General features: G+C 37.2%; 1 protein-coding gene across 1 annotated transcript in view; it reads right to left on the bottom strand.

Annotated features, from left to right (window-relative positions):
• The window catches only part of LOC124556821 (myb-like protein Q), a 197471-nt gene that overhangs the window by 148122 nt on the left and 30745 nt on the right, over positions 1–18604 (bottom strand). Inside the window, exons 4-5 of the mRNA XM_047130836.1 lie at positions 18012–18098; positions 5216–5405 (exon numbers count right to left, since the gene is read on the bottom strand). Coding sequence (XP_046986792.1) covers positions 5216–5405; positions 18012–18098 — 277 coding nt within the window. The remainder of the gene's footprint in view (positions 1–5215; positions 5406–18011; positions 18099–18604) is intronic.

Raw genomic sequence — 18604 nt, 5'->3', positions numbered from 1 at the left:
CGACTGACATCGATACCTCTCCTCAGTGCAGCATTCCACTAAGACTGGGCTGCCATTCCCCAAGAAACCTTGAAGCACCTGACTGAACATATTCCTGCGAGAGTGAGTGGGTCAACACCATATTGAATTCCAGCATTACTGATGGAGGGTGCCAGAAACTTAAGTCATTTTCAGCCAGGTGTCTGGATACTTTTGATCACAGTGTATGTGCATGTGAGGCAGGTTCTTATTAAAACAAATTTTATTTTTCTGGTTGATCTAGCAAGCAAAATGTTGAAACCACTGACTTTTTAAGCTGTTGGGGATGTGTTTCATAAATGGTCTTTTTTTAAAATTATTTCTTTACATTGTGTATCACAATTAACTTGCTCACACTTCTGTTGTTTATCAAAATACAGATCCTGTCAGGTTAAACTAAACTGTGTGATAAATTTCGTCAACAACCATGGTTCAGCTTATTATATAGATGATAAGTTCATTAGTGATGAAGCACGAGCTTAGATTGGAAAAGAAGGGGCAGTGGAACTGGCTGTCTCTTTTTCAAATGAACTCTTCTGGCATTCCACATGAATGATACACAGCAACAGAAAACCTACATCTGGTTGGCCTCACAAGGAATTTGAAACCTATTGGTCACAAAATGTTAGTCCAGTGCCCAAATCAATTTGTCACCACACTTTATAGTTTCAAGAGTTATTTGAAGAAATTATGCAACCACAGGGTGTATATGTACTGGGACAAAGCGCATAAATTCCTTTAGAAAAAAATTCTTTTGGTAGTCCGTGCAACCACTCACGCATCGCTTGGCATACCTCTTCATCAGAATGGAACTTCTTTCCTCCCATTGCATCTCTGAGTGGTCCAAACATATGGAAATCACTTGGGGGCAAGGTCTGGGTTGCTCGCTCCCTTCGTTTCCGGTTGGTGGAAGTGAACCCAGACTTCGTTCCCAGTAACGATTCTTGCAAGGAAGCCATCACTTCTCATTCAAAGCGCCGAAGAAGTTCTTCACATGCACCAACATGTTGTTCTCTCATTTCAGGAGTCAGTTGCCGTGGTACCCATCTTGCAGACACTTTGTGAAACTGGAGCACATCATGCACAATGTGGTGTGCTGACCCATGACATGTAAACATGCTGCAATGTCATTCAGTGTCACTTGGCAGTTTTCCTTCACTATGGCTGCAATGTTTTGTGGAGTCACAACTCGTTGTGCCTGACCTGGACGAGGAGCATCTTCCACTGAAATCACACCATTTGCGAACTTCCTACTCCATTCATAGACTTGCTGCTGTGACAAACATGCATCGCCGTACTGAACCTTCATTTGTCGATGAATTTCAATAGGTTTCACACCTTCACTACGCAAAAACCGAATAACAGAACACTGTTCTTCCCTGGTCCAAGTCACAAGTGGGGCAGCCAGTTTTATACTGATACTGCAATCGTATGTGTGCATCTGCACTATGCTGCCACCTACAGGCCATTCTGCATGTTGTTTGTAGCATGCTTACCAACTTACTGGATAACGGCACGAAATTTCGATTTGTTATTACAAATTTAAGGCTTTCATTTGACTCACCCTCGTACAATTCTCATTTATTTCAAATTTATGTTTTGCAAGTATTCCTGGGGATACGGAAATCAGCTGCAACTGCTGCTAAATATAGCAGTTCATTTTCCATAGCAGTGACGTTCGTAATACTGACTAAAATTGCTCGTGTGCTAAGTGTCAGGGCGAGTGACCGATTAGAGGCAATATCACATTTGACGGATTGCTGCGATCCATCACTTACATGTGGGACCCATAACAGGTCACAGGAAAATATTGCAAATGGCGGTTTGAAATGTATTCCTTTCTCACAATATGAATTATGTTACAGTTTTCTTAAATCACAGAGCATTTGACTCTCATTCAAAACTTAACACCCTGTAGACCAGCCGCATAAAAAAAAGTTTTGGACCCAGAAGACCAGCCATCTATGTCATTATTTAAAATTTTACTGGTCCAATAAATAAATAAATCTTAAAGGGTAACACGTGCTAAAAAAAGACTTATATGTGAAAACTTAACTTTTCTTTTAGCTATACTGTATGTATATTAATTCAAAACAATTTTTCCAATTTGCGTGTTCACACTAGTTAACAGTGATGCTGCTATTGGCTGACTACGTCATGTGTCCTATGCTCTGAATATCTGCTGTCACTGGCTGACATGAGCACATTCCAAATCTTTATTCCAGTGCTTCGGAAGCTACCAGGCTGTATTTGGTGGAATTCATATTTATACTGTCATAACATGAAAAATGTGCACTGAATATGTCACTGTGCACCACAGATATTTCAAAACGTGTCTTTTTCATTTCCTAAAGTTCCGGGAAGTTGTACATCAGTGTTTGAATGAGAGTCGAATGCTCTGTGATTTAAGAAAATCAGTCCTTTGAATGGTAAAGGGTTTACATCTCCCAGGGAAGTATATTGTTTCTCAACATGGGAAAAGAGTATTTTCACCTGGGAAAAAGTGTATTTTCAACCAGGAAATCCAGGGTTTTTTTTGTCAGCTTATGCACTCTGAACCAGTAGCTTTTATAAAACTTTATTTGTGCCAAGGCACGTTAATGTATTTCTTCAAGTAATTTAATCCAAAGCCACAGAGATCAACTTCCATTATCATGGATCAATTACAGTTTAAACAGTAACATGCATAAATATGATGTAATGGTTGGCAACCAGAGATAACTAAGTTTAAAGTTATTTCTAATAACTTAACAGTGTGTGTCAATACAGACACTGAGTAGTTGACCATTAGGTCAACATTAATGATACAGTATGTCATGTACACTCTGCGAACGACAAACATGTGCACTGAGTATGGGAAAATGATGGGTTATACACATCTATATGAGTAGTTGTTAGCCTACTTTCATCTACACAGTCTCTGCTGAAGAGTGAGAAGGCTGAAGAATATTCACAGGTTCTGCCTTGGAAACCAGTTCTTGGAATTTTCTGACATCTGACAATAAATTTATAACCCATCAGAAATTTGCTACCAGTGAATGAAATTGCAGGCCAAATATTTATAACAACTATCAGGTTGAAAGAACCCACAGCTACCAAAGTTATTACAAAATCCACACAGTGTGATACGCAGGTCCGGCAGATTACGAAAACCAATGCCAATGCTCAAACAATAATTTCACAACTTATGAAAAATCCAAAGCAAAAACACAGCTGATAAGCTGTTCTGATGATTTTATTACATTTTGCAGACATAACAGTGGCCAATAAGACTTTCTGTCAATGTGAATACATGAATATGTTACACAACTCATCTAAACATTTGCCTTAAGTTAGACAGAGCAGAACCATCATGGGAACAGCACAAGCCACTCCCACTGTTTTGAGTCTGACACTAAATATCCTAAAAATGGTGTGCCATCCAACACAAAATAATTGTCACCGCTGAGAGAGAGAGAGAGAGATGGGGGCTGGAGGTGTGTGCTTTCCTCTAAAGTAAGTGGCCTTATGTGCTCATTATTTTGGGGGACATTCTGCTGTTCTTATTACATAAATTAAGCATTATCCACACCAAAAATTTTAGTCAAATGCTGAGGAAATGAAATACATGTGCAACATCCTCTATGTCCCTACTCTCAACTGCATCATATTAATAGCTTAACATCTAATCATTAGGAAAACTTCCAAACATGTCTCCATTGATAATAAGTGAAACTCTGACCTGTTTCTAATCTAGACGTGAATCACCATTTCCTATCATTACAGAAATCAAACAGCTTTTGGCCATCTAATTTTCAAACTGTTATTTTATTTGGCTACCAGATTCAGCAATTTACTACGCCATCTGCGGGCCCCATGACCAATGTGCAGGAAGATTCCAACCTCAGTTCCAGTCAAAACAGGGGCCAGCATTCAAATACTGTTTTCTGTAGATTTCTGCTTGATACAGCAATCACTTCAATCATCATCTTCTGACAGAAGGTAGATGATAGTTGAAGTGATCACTGTATCAAACAGAAATCTACAGATACCAGTATTTGAATGCTGGCCCCTATTTTGACACGAACCGAGGTTGGTATCTTCCTACACATCAGCCAGGGGACCTGAAGATGGGGTAGTAAATTGCCAGAACTCGCAGCCAAATAAAATAACAGTTTGGAAATTAGACGGCTGAAAGGTGTTCAATTTGACATTCTGTACTGGACAGGTGAGTCCTGCAACCATCTCTAAAAAGATGGATATACAGATACTTTCCTATCAGTGTTGTCAGTGCAACATAGATGCCTCTTTAGTTCCTCAATTATATTTTTTATATATTTCATTCATAAAGAAACTCATAGTGTAGCTCCAGAATTCAATTATTATAATTTTTTTTTCTGGTAATAAGAGACAAAAGGAACATTACAAATGTAAAATATTTCTGATGTATCACTTTTGCCTCAGGCTCTTTGGCTGACATTTACTAGGTGACGTTTCTGATGTTTCACTAGCAGGAGTAGCTGGCTCTGTCAGAGGTTCACCTTCCACTACTGATCCAGTCTACTATCAGTAATGGAGGGTGAACCTTTCACAATGAAAGCCCCTACTTCTACCAAAACATCAGAAAAATTATTAATCAGATGTTGGTTAACGATCCCAAGATAAATACAAACAGGCAATATGTCAACAAGCATTCACAAAAACCTGAACAAGTTAATAAAATGTTGTATTAGGATTCTTCTAGCTAACTGTGCAACAACAAATTTCAACAGTCAAACTGAAATACAAATGCAGCATTGTTGGAATGTGTAAAAATAGTTACGTTACAGATTTGAGATAAAAATTAATATCTGCAATTGCGGTCACATATTTCTGTCAGTCTAATTCCTGACTTGGAGGACAGGCATGTACGAATGCAACATTCCTCCCATAAAAAAAGAATAATAAGAATATTGAGTACTCACTTTCCCATTCTGCATCTCTTGCAAAAATATATATACACATTTTTGAGAACAACACACAAGGATGAGTTTGAAGGTAAAAAATGAACTATAAGTGCAAGGCTTTGTGTGTCTCATATTACATGAGGACTGATTTTAAAACAGCAACTTCAACAAATCTCTCATTCCATTTTTTTTGTTCTCTTGCTCAACCACTGCAGCATGAAAGATAAGAGTATGTAATAAGATAACAACAGTCCATTGATTTCAGAAATTACCTAAATCGTGAAGGTACATGCAGTCTGGTTTAGGGCATGGCTGATTCTTCATAAAGTGAGAGCAGTATTTTGTAGTGCCTAATGATGTTTTTATAGTCCTACCATCTACAGAAATGTTGTTAACTGCCTGAATAGCCCTCAAGGCATCATCAGCTTTATGGTACGTTACATATGCACTTGCACTAGGACCCTGTAAAGCAAAACAAAAGCATATTTATTTTAGGGATGTGAATCAATTTGTCAAAAAGATAGAGAAATACAAATAATTACTTGATAGCTTTACTCAACAACAACAACAACAATAGTGAAATTTTATTGTACAAAGATAGTCAGTCAGTCAAGTCAAGCATTTTAAATCCCTAAGACTGAGGATAGATGGAAGGCATTCTGGGAAGCACTATGTTCACAATCTTGTGCTGAGGCTGAACACTGCTATCTTCACTACAATAAAGATCTCCATTATCTTTGACATTGAATCACAAGGCTCATCTGCTTACTTTCACTTTATTATCTTGTATGGTGCCACATTTTGAGGTAATTCATGCACTCAACTAGAAATGGGTGGTCACACTGATCTGCAGTGTTAGTTAGCGAACTTCATATAGGCAGTTTTTAAGATGTGTCACAATTCTAACTCTGCGTCCCTGTACAAATATCGCATCACGGGAAACGTTGTTGACAACAGTGACACTTTCAGGAGAAACTGCAACAATCACTCAGGAAACACTAGACAGAAAAACAATGCATACTTTGATAACTTCCTTCAGCATTGTACAGGAAAGTGTGCACTATTCAGTGGGTTGCACTTTCAATAGGCTTCCAGCAAAACCAAAAAACTGAGTGAAACTCCAAGTACTCAAATCCTATTTGAAAGCTTTCCTTGTGGCACACTACTACTATTCTGTACAAGAGTTCCTCACCATAGTTGAGAACTTTTCTCTGTAATGTGTTATTTATTCCTATACTCTCTATCATACTTTATTAATTATTTGATTCTTTGTTCATGTATTTTCTAATCATCATTCTGTCAACTATTTACATACTCATTTCGTGACCGAGTAGCTTTGACTCGCTTGGTTCCATTAGGTGTGGTTGGGATGACTAATGGCCACAGTATTGCAATGTGGAAATGTGGAAGACAATGGGGAACCACCATATTTTCTTTCCCTCGTACTTGCAGTTTCTTTGCTCAAACTGTAATGATGGCTTAGTTCTGGGTGAAACAGTCCACAGATAAAATAGACGAGTCATACGGGTATCCAGATGGTGTAGAGTTGCCAAACAGAAGAAGAACGCTAATCATGGTCGGATACACTGAATGTGTGGGAAACTAGAGAATCTAATGGTATAAATGGAAAAGGTGCAGACAGATATTTTAAGAATCGAGAGTGAAAACATTGTCCAGGTGGGCTGTATTCTTTCTTTTTTTATTATCTATGTGACTGGCCAATTTCGACATTTGGTCATTTTCAAGTATGTATCTTAAGCTTCCAGCTTCATTTTACATAATAATATATTGGTGGTACATGTGGACTGGATTATATTTTACTTCTGTGTGCATGTAACACAAAATTAATATATTATTGTCCATGGTTACATCTATTAGCCAACACAAACAAAAAGATGTCATCTTTCTGTTTGTGTCCGCTAATAGATGTATCAATGTGCAATGGTATATTATTTTTGTGTCACATATACAAAGAAGTAAAATATATTCCAATCCACATGTACCACCAATATATTACTACGTAAAATGAAGCTGGACCATTTTTTCATTCTAAAAATAGTTGAGGCCATGAACCCCCACTAAACAAAATTTTAAAATGTTAAGAATCAGTGACTTGTGAGGGCTAGAGGTTTTCTTTCTTGAGAGGATTATAGGCTTATTCATACTGAATGAAATAATGATACATCAATATCAGCAATAATAACTGGAGAGTTAGACTCGGTCAAACAGAATTAGAGGGGAGAAAAATTAATACAATTCTATGCCAAGTGTGAGTGAGTTGTTTTGATTCCAGTTTTCGAGAAACCGCTGAGAACAAAGTATTCATGGATAATGACAGGGGATCTAGGAAGCTATCAGATTGATTATATTTTGGTAAACCAAAGATTCAGGGCTTGAAGACTTACCCATGTGCTGGCACCGATAGTGACAGTAACATTGTACTAATGGAATGCCACTTGAAATTCAAATAAAAGAGAAAGCAGTTAAAATATATTTTAACCTCAACAAGCTAAACGAATCATAACTCTTGACAGTATTGTAACAGAGTTTTCAGTGTGGAAAACCAATGGAGCTTACTTTACAAGATATATAATAAATGCAACAGAATAAGTGCAAAGACTCACACAGACCAAAACAAGGCAGCCATGGATAACAAATAAAACACTGGAATTAAATAAATGACAAAAATGTTGAACATGAAAGTAACAATACAGATCACTTAGAAATGAAATTAATCAGTTACTAAAAGTATGGAAGGTAGGCATCACAAAGTTCAAAAATAATTGTAAGATGTTCAAATGAATACTGTGCACATACTAATAAACAATTACTTTATGGAGAACATAGCCCAAAGATAGAAAAGTTAATTGGGTAATTGAAGCAGAAAATAATGGGAGAAAACGGGGAAAATACTTTTATAACCATAACAAATGTCGAAAAGAAATGAGTGTGATTGGAAATGATGATACAATGCATCAAGGTGACAACAGTAGATCCAATCTGTATCTTCAAATTTCAAAAAACTTTGAAACCAGAAGGAATAAATGTCCTGATAATGATGAACTACCAGTGGAACTGTTATGGACCTCAAACTAACAGTGGGTCACACACTATACAAGCTCAAGAAAAAAATTTACGAAACTGAGGAAGTTCCATCACATTTTGAAAAGAATGTAATTATTACACTTCCAAAGAAAGCAAAAGTGATCAGATGCAAAAACTGTTTAACAATCAATCTGTTATCACACATGTCAAACACACACACAATAGCACTTTATCAAAGAATGGAAGGAAAAATTGGAAGTAGATAAGAAGAAAATCTGTTCATGATCTTTCAGGCTTTATTGACTAAACTGATAATTTACTACAAGTTTTTAAGCTTGCAATCAAGCTGCCATTTTTTTTTTACATGACATTTCAAAAAATGCTGAATTATCTTTCACAGGTGTCAGGCAATGAAATCTGCACTCAATGCCTAAATAACATCTACATCTAAATAAGTACTTTGCAATTTGCACTATAGTGCCTTGCAGAGGGTTCATCGAACCACCTCCATACTTTTCCCTCTACCATTTCACGCTTGAACAGCACTTGGGAAAAATGAACATTTAAATCTTTCTGTATGAAAGTCTGATTTCTCTTGGATGATCAGTCCTTCCTATGTGCGTTGTCATCAAATAAATATTCTCACATTGAGAGGACAAAGTTGGTGACTGAAATTTTGTAAATGGATCTGGCCACAACAAAATACACCTTTGTTTTAATGATGAATATCAAAACTCACTCTTCCCACCCTGTTTCACAATAATACAAAATTACCTGCCCTTCTTTGTAATTTTTTTATCTCCTGTGTCAATCTTCTCTGGTAAGGATCCCTGTGCAGTAATACTGTAGCCAAGCAAAGGGTGGACAAGACTAGTGCAGGCAGTGTCTTTAGTATATGTGATCCTATCATCTATGGCTTCTCCCAATTATCACAGTCTTTGCTTCGCTTTCCCCACAACATTATCTATGTGACTTTTCCAATTTAAGTTGTTTGTAATTGTAATTGTAATTCCTAAGTACTTAGTTGAAGTGACAGCCTTTAGATTTGTGTGATGTATCACGTAACCAGAATTTAGTGGATTTCTTTTTGTACTCATGTGGATGATCCCACTCTTTTTCTAATTGAGAATCATCTGCCACTTTTTGCACCATACAGATATGGCCTAAGTCACTTTTCAATTGGTTTTAATCTTCTGATGACTTTACTAGATTGTAAATTGTAGCATCATATGCAAACAGTTTAAGAGGGCTGTTCAGATCGTCTCCTAAATCATTTATATAAATTAGGACCAGCAGAAAGCTTAAACACCTCATTGGGGAACACCAGATATTACTTCGGTTTTATTCGATGGCTTTCCGTCGATTGCTATGAACTGTGACCTTCTTGACAGGAAATCATGACTCCAACTAGGGAAGCTGTCAAAATATTATGGTGCAAAATGGAAGGTGTAAGGCAGGATTGTTCATTGTTACCACTGACAAACTGAATACTGAAGAAGTAATGAAAGTAGTAAAACAGCTCTATGTCAGAGTTGTTTGTCACACAAAATCGGCAGAATATGATTCAGTAATGGTATAGCAGCAGTTGCTGGAAGTGAACAGAAATGAAATGTGTGTCTAACTGATGGCTATAATATGCACACAAATACAAAGAAAATGAAACAGATGGAGATGAAAGACAGCTAATATTAAACATGGACAAAAGACACTCTAAGAGGTGAACAAAATTAGCTCTCTCAGAAGTAGAAGAGAAAGAATGATGATACAAGAAAGTAATTGCAGCCAAGATTGTACCACGAGAAAAAACTTCTTACATAAAGAAACAGCTGTTAACAAACAACACAAACTTTGAGGCCACAAAATAAATCATGAAAGCTGTGTTTGGAGCACAGATCTGTATGCGTACAAAATATGGACAATGGGGAAGACAAAAATTAAACAACTAAAAGCCATTGAAACAGTGTTACAGGCAACCCTTGCAGAACAGATCCATTGATCAGTAAAGAATGAAGATTTCTTGCAACAAGTCAATACCTAGCAAATACTATAATGAACAGATGTGACAGAATGGTTGAGCACATATTACAACATGACTTGGTGCTGAAAAGTGTAATTGACGTGATGGTGAAAGGAAATTATTGCAGGGATAGGTATGAGTATATGAGGCAAGTCATTGATATTATAGGATGCAGCAGTTAAGACAAAAGGAATAACTAGTAAATCATGACCAAAAACAACATTAATTCTCTGACATGTTACCATGTCTTAGCAGTTACTTTGCTGGGACTGATTTTCTTCCCCTGCAAGGAACTGACCAGGTGTTCTGGCTGAGTTGCTGCATCTCCTGCCTCATCTAAAATCTCTTGTGGCAGAGAATGTAAGAGTACAAAATGATCATAATCTCAGCTTACACACAAGTTTAAGTGTTGGATATACAGCAACTAAATTGTTATTTTTCTTTAATTATTCATAACTGGTCTGCTTGTTATCATCATATACATTAGTTGGCATCTGCAGTTTCACTTGCTGAATGTACTCTGTAAACCATTATTATTCTGTTACTACCCAATCCATCTACTGAAGATGTCACTCAGTTTTACAACACTACTGTGAACCTAGAACAGGCTGTGCATTATATAGCTCCTGATTTATTAAGAGTGACTGCTGTACAAACCTTCACTCTATACTTTCTGAATCTCCAATTTCTTCTGCAACAATGATAGTTTACAGACAATGCAAAGTTAACTGTATAGTCTCCATCTGGCCTTAATCTGAGAACTCAATCAACTCTGGAAATAGTATTACAGAGCAAGGATTGTAATTTTAACACCCTATGGAGGATATCAGTATTCACCATTTAAGCAACATTTCGGAAAAACCAATGTGAACATGTGTTGGACTAACACTATGTACAAGATGAAGACTCAACAGATATCATGCACAGGCAGTTTTCTTGACTTTGAGCACATCTCCCACACTGAACAGAACTTGTATATGCCCCAAAAAGATTAAAAGATTTAACTCCAGTAACAAATACAATTTCAAAATCAAAGTTATTATCATTGCAATGGCCAACAATGGCCATCATTAACCTAAAATTTATCCAGCATTCTGATTATTTTCAATCATCTGTTATTAGAGAAATAAATTTTAGATCAGAAAATCATATAACCTTTTATTACTATCAAAATTCATTCTTTGCAACACTGAGTATATGAGGGGAAGAATTTTATTAGTTTTATCCAAAACTGGACTGTTTGTGAAATATGTCTAATGTTATACTGTCTGCAATATAAATGTCGTTGATTCTACTTACCTGGGTCCTCGCAAGCATCAATAAGAAAACAGGAATGCTAGCATAAATCTCAATGTGAATATATTTACAATGCATTAAATGAGCCAAAGGTTTTTCATTATTTACCTATGCTTTTATTTAGTAATGATCACACAAAGTAATGTAGGTCATACATACCACCAGTTACCAAAGGTTATAGCCACTTTCTGATGTGGCAGTTAACTGTTGTAATGTGGTTCATGAAAATGTAGTAAATAATTTTGCTGCAGCTATTTATATCAGACATACTGACATGGTGTTATACAGTATACATCGTATTTTGCTGCCCTTGAAAAATCATGTTGTGACAATTTGTGTAACAATGAAATATCATATGACAGCTATAAACATCCTAAATGTATTATGCTTACAGAATATTGTGGAATAGTTATTAGATAAATACATTTGTTAATTGTTGTAATCAGATTCTGTTTCTCCATTAGACAATATGTCAGTGTATATTTCTCATAATAAGACATTACGCTGACTATAATACTCCAGTTCAACAGTAAACTGAACATCACTATGATTGGATGAAAATATAAAAATTCCAGGTTCATCGCTTTTCTGCAACTTCCAAGATACAAAGATTTTGAAAGTGAAGACTCAAGAACCTTGACCTCCATGTCCTCTGTTCACAAAGGATGGCAAGCAAGAGGAGCAGGGCAGGCTTCATCAAGATCACTTGTCTTTATTGAGTAATACATAACAAAGTGGACAATGAAAACATTTTTCAAAAAGTGCAGACATATGTCTCTGAAAGCATGTCTAATTTATGAGTGTTCAACAGAAACCATTGTGAAGAGGAAGACAACATGAAAGTTCACTAACAAATTTTAGTCTCTAACCTGGGGATATATAAAGTCATTAAAGAAGTAGCTGAAATAGTGTAGGAAAATTATGTAAGCAATATTTCCGGATGTGCTTATAAGTAATACAAAGGCAATCCTATAACTTAACAATGTAGTAGTAGTATGTCATGTGGATGACATAACAATTGTTTGATCACATGAAATTCTGTTACACCACCATTATTCAAAAATGCATCTAACTTACTGGTCATTGAAAGTGAGCTTTGTTCTCACACTATGTCCACTGTATTATTATTTTATTGGTTGCAGGTCGCAACCACTCCTGACTGTGCACATAAGAAGGCGGGTGATCAGGTAATGAGCAATGGCATGAGGTACCATGTGGCACTACAGCCAACAGTGTCATCCCGCCACATCTGTCTGTAGCACAAGCTCTTTGGGCTACATGTACAAAATTTAGCATTGATTTTCATGTCAGTTTAGGTACTTGGCCATTGTAGAGTTCATTATGGGCAATGAAAAGCAAAAATGACAAATCCTACTTTAAGAAGCAAAAGCAACAGTTTTCTGAGGATATAAATCCTTCTGGAAGACAGTCAAAAGCAAATACACTTGCCCAATGTGGTGCTTATCCCAGAATTGATAGTTACTGGGGTAGGTAATGAGTGGAAAGTGTGGCTTAGGAAAGACACAGAGCACACTGGCAATGCCATGAAATATGCCCTCTCCCTCTGTGTGGTAACCATGACACACATCTGCCTTCTTACTAGCACACCACTACAGCATATTGCCATGCCTATTATGTGGCTCCCTGCTAGGGATAAAGGCAGCTGGCATTAATTTCACCTTTTACGGACAAACTAGTGTGAGCTATTACTTGTAGACCATGCTTGTCTTGACTAAGATCTTCACATATTATACACATACTGTGGGAAAATATAAAAGGACACTCAGCTAAATATATGCAGACAGAGTTGTGCATGGTGCTATGCAAATATTGGTGAGTAGGTGATCATAATCTTCTTCTGACTTTCCTTGGTGCACAGATATATATATTTTTTAACTTTATCCATATTTTGCATTTGTGAATGTGACTGCATCTGGAGCACAGGAAATTTGAATAAAAATACCTCCAGTCACAATTTTTTTGTGTCTTATTAAATTACATGGTGCGCTTTGGACCCTATGGATCCATCTTCAGGTACAAATCATCTAATACATAATTTACATTTGATCTTGATTGGGGGACATGTATTTTCCTGGTATGAGAAAGTCAGACATTAGGTTTTGTATTTCGTTAACTGAGTACGGAAATATGTGATGAATAGTGGAAATGCAGAGAAAAATGTACCGAGGATACAAGGAAGAACATTTTTAACCTTTTGAGTTCAGCATACATTGGTTTATTCAGACTTATCGCACATCACTTCACTCAAGGCACACCTTTGTTTACAACTGTTTAAACACACTTCAAAGATATAGTTTAAGCTGATCAAAGATAAACTTTACCACATAGTGTCATATCTGAGTTTTAAGAAGCCGATACATGCAAGGAATGATTAAATAACTCTTTAAAATTACTTAAATAACTATAGCTACCAAAATCTGCTCGTTCATTTAACATAGATTCATGCTTTCTGATTTTGTGGAAATATACTTCGATCTGTTGTAACAGATTTAGGATCTTACCATTGGCTTCACTGTATAGTAATACCAAACTGTTTTCTATCTTCTATGAAATGCACGATCTTCTGTGGAGTGTGCATTGAGATGAAACTTCCTGGCATATTAAAACTGTGTGCTGGACCAAGACTCAAACTCAGAACCTTTGCCTTTCATTGACAAGTGCTCTACTGACTGAGTTACCAAAGCATGACTCAAGGCCCATCCTCACAGCTTTACTTCCACCAGCACCTCGTCTCCTACCTTCCAAACTTCACAGAAGTTCTCCTGCTAAACTTGTAAGATTAGCACTCCTGGAATATCACATGTTTGGTTTCTAGCATATGCTGTGCAATAATTGATTTTTCAAAATGGTTGAGTCTCAAAGCATTTGTGAGTTCTTGGAAATGGGTTTTAAAATTTCAGCCTGTTTTCCCTACATAGTAGTAGGACAAATGGGGCGTGATACTTTATACACTACACTTATGTTGAACTATTGGTTCCTTTTTTTATGCCGTGGACTAGTAAGTGTCCGAACTTATTATTAGTGGAGAATGCAATTGTGTGTGTGTGTGTGTGTGTGTGTGTGTGTGTGTGTCTCTCTCTCTCTCTCTCTCTCTCTCTCTCTCTCTCTCTCTCACACACACACACACACACACACACACACACACAAAATTGCATTCTCAACTAATAATAAGTTGTTAGCAATTTTATTGTGATATGTAGTCTAGGAATGGATTGCTGTCAAATACTTTTTCTTCTTTCTAATTGTTGCACTTTGTTGCCTTACTTTTGTGTATTTGCAGGTCCAAATTATCAGTTGTTTTGGCTGTGCATCCACTGTATATCGCAAAACTTTTATTGTATCCAATTCTGTCCTAGAGGCTCTTTTCGTCTAAGTAAAGTGAGTGTGCTGTATGTAGTATGGTCCTGAAGGCAGCATGTTTCTGTGCAGTGGGATGGCATGATGAGTTCTCAGTTGTTATATCTGTGTAAGTGTGTGTTCTGTGTAGTAGCGTATCACATTATCTGGCAGATCTATTTCTCAATTATCTGGAAAATAGTTCTTTTTAAGAAATCAAAAGGTTCAAAAGTAAAATAGAATATTGCTGGAGCATGTTCATGATGCATTGCAACTATATGATGGCAAGAAAGGGAAGATTGAGGGTTGGGTTGTTTGGGAGAGGAAATCAAACAGCGAGGTCACCAGTCTCATCGGATTAGGGAAGGTCAAGGAAGGAAGTTGGCCGTGCCCTTTCAAAGGAACTATTCCAACATTTACCTGGAGTGATTTAGGGAAATCACAAAAAACCTAAATCAGGATGGCCGGATGCGGGATTGAACCGTTGACCCCGTGTGAGTCCAGGTGCTAACCACTGTGCCCCCTCGCTCGGTGGGTAAGATTGAGGAACTACTTGAAGTTTTCAATTATTTCTGCAGAAGTAAAAAATTTACAGCAGATTATAAGGACAACAAAAGCATAAATTTCCTGGATCTCAAAATGATCAACCTCCAACAAAAACACACACAGGATACACAGATATAACAATTGAAAACTCATCATGCCATCCCATTGCACACTAACATGTTGCCTTTAGGACCATGCTACACAGAGCACACTCACTTGACTTGGAAGGAAACAGACTTTAGGACAGAATTGGAAAAAACAAAAACTACTGCCATATACAATGGACACACAGCAAAAACTACTGATAATTCGGACACACAAAGCAAAAATAAGACTACAAAGTGTCACACTAAGAAAGAAGAAAAAATATTTATCAGCATCCCACACCTAGGCCCCACATCACAAAAAAGCTTCGAAACTTTAAAAAAATAAAATAAAAAAGCAACAAAACAAGTGCATTTTCCACTAACAATAAATAACATTAGTCCACAACACAAAAACAGAGAAGTAAAAATGCAACAGAAATGGAGTGTATAAAGTATCATGCCCCAGTTTCCCTGCCTACTATGTAGAGAAACAGGACAAAATTTTCATGAACACACAAATGCTTTCAGACTCAACTACATAGAAAAATCAGTTATTGGACAGCATCAACAAGACAGAAACCAATTTCGTAATACTACACAATGAAGCCAATGGCAAGATCCAAAATCTGTTACAATATTCGAAATATACAACCACAAAATCAAAAAGCATGAATCTATGTTAAATGAACAAACATATTTCAATAGCCATAGGTATTTTAGCAGTTTTAAAGACTTATTTTAAATTTATTCCTTTAATATAACAACTTCTTACATCTAATATTTCTGATACTATGTGACAAAATTCATCTTTGATCACATCAGATTAAACTACATCTGTGAAATGTATTTAAACAGTTGTAAACAAATGTATGTATTGAGTGAAGTGATGTGCAATGATAGTACACTACTGGCCATTAAAATTGCTACACTACAAATATGACATGCTACAGATGCGAAATCTACCCGACAGGAAGAAGATGCTGTGATATGCAAATGATGAGCTTTTCAGAGCATTCACACAAGGTTGGCGCCGGTGGTGACACATACAACATGCTCACATGAGGAAAGTTTCCAACCACTTTCTCATACACAAACAGCAGTTGACCGGCGTTGCCTGGTGAAACGTTGTTGTGATGCCTCGTGTAAGGAGGAGAAATGCGTACCATCACGTTTCAGACTTTGATAAAGGTCAGATTGTAGCCTATCGCAATTGCGGTTTATCGTATCGCGACATTGCTGCTCGCGTAGCTTGAGATCCAACGACTGTTAGCAGAATGTGGAATTGGTGGGTTCAGGAGGGTAATAAGGAACACCATGCTGGATCCCAATGGCCTCATATCACTAGCAGTCGAGATGACAGGCATCTTATCCACATGGCTGTAACGGATCGTGCAGCCAAATCTCAATCCCTGAGTCAACAGATGGGGATGTTTGCAAGACAACAACCATCTGCACAAACTGTTTGATGACGTTAGCAACAGCATGGACTATCAGCTCTGAGACCATGGCTGCGGTTACCCTCGACACTGCATCAGACAGGAGTGCCTGTGATGGTGTACTCAACAACAACCTGGGTGCACGAATGGCAAAATGTCATTTTTTTGGAGGAGTCCAGGTTCTGTTTACAGCATCATGATGGTCGCCTCCAGTTTGGTGACATCACGGTGAGGGCACATTAGAAGCGTGTATTCGTCATCGCCATACTGGCGTATCACCTGGCGTGATGGGTTGGGGTGCCATTGGTTACACGTATCAGTCACCTCTTGTTCGCACTGATGGCACTTTGAACAGTGGACGTTACATTTCAGATGTGTTACGACCCGTGGCTCTACACTTCATTCAATCCCTGCGAAACCCTACACTTCAGCAGGATAATGCACAACCGCATGTTGCAGATCCTGTACGGGCCTTTCTGGATACAGAAAATGTTCGACTGCTGCCCTGGCCAGCAAATTCTATGGATCTCTCACCAACTGAAAACATCCGGTCAATGGTGGCCGAGCAACTGTCTCGTCACAATACGCCAGTCACTACTATTGAAGAAATGTGGTATCATGTTGAAGCTGCATGGGCAGCTGTACCTGTACACACCATCCAAGCTCTGTTTGACTCAATGCCCAGGTGTATCAAGGCCGTTATTACGGCCAAAGGTGGTTGTTCTGGGTACTGATTTCTCAGGATCTATGCACCCAAATTGCGTGAAAATGAATCACACGTCAGTTCTAGTATAATATGTTTGTCCAATGAATACCCGTTTATCATCGGCATTTCTTCTTGGTGTAGCAATTTTAATGGCCAGTAGTGTAGGTCTATGAATAAACCAATGTATGCTGAACTCGAAAGATTGAAAATGTTTTTTCTTATGTGTTCAGTAAATTTTTCTCTGTTATTTCCACTGTTTCTGCACTCGATTCACGAAGTATGAAACCTAAGATCTAACTTTCTCACACGAGGAAAATGCATTTCACCTTAGTCGAGACCAAATGTAAATTTTGTATTAGACAATTTATGCCTGAAGATGGATCCACAGGGTCCAAAATGCATTGTGTGTTTTATTAAAACACAAAAAATTATGACTTCAGGTGTTTTAATTAAAATTGCCTCTGTACAAACAAATGTATCACTGAAATAATTCATCAAATACCACTGCTGTGAAAATTAGCAAAATATTTCTTGATCGATAACACTTCATTCAGTTTTACATCTAGCAATTGCACCTACCTGAGAGCCTGCATATGTAGTGCTCTGGTTAATAACAACTTTGTGAATTTTCCCGAACTTCCCAAAATATTCATGCTTTTTCAATATCTGTGAAATATCAAGATTAGAACACTTTAGGATAAACATTTTATTAGTCATCACATATCCAGTTTTATAAATACATAAACATACTTTGGACAGTCAATTACTCTACGAATGTATTAATGTCTATGGTAGGAGTTACCATAATGTACATAAAAGTTCTTTATTTCTCTCAAAATGTCTGTTAAAACTAATCTAACTTAGCACATACTGAATATCTTCACACCGACATACACACAACTACAAAATTAGGTGAAGTGAGCAATCAACAGAACAGTATCAACCAGGATCATATTACTTTCATTAAAACAATTAATGATGATCCAATTATTTTCATCAGTTTTAGCATATGATTGTGGGGAAAGCTTGCGATTATGCGAATGTGACATTATTACTCATGTACAAAAAAGCAGTGTCCCTAAGCAAATAGTTCTCAATTACTGTTCTTTGTGTGAAGCATGATACATTTAGAGAATGCATCCTCAAGAAATATCGGGTTCTCAATAGCCAGG

This window comes from Schistocerca americana, chromosome X (genome assembly GCF_021461395.2).
Source record: "Schistocerca americana isolate TAMUIC-IGC-003095 chromosome X, iqSchAmer2.1, whole genome shotgun sequence".
Taxonomy (NCBI): Eukaryota; Metazoa; Arthropoda; class Insecta; order Orthoptera; family Acrididae; genus Schistocerca; species Schistocerca americana.
This window is presented reverse-complemented; position numbering and strand designations above follow the sequence as displayed.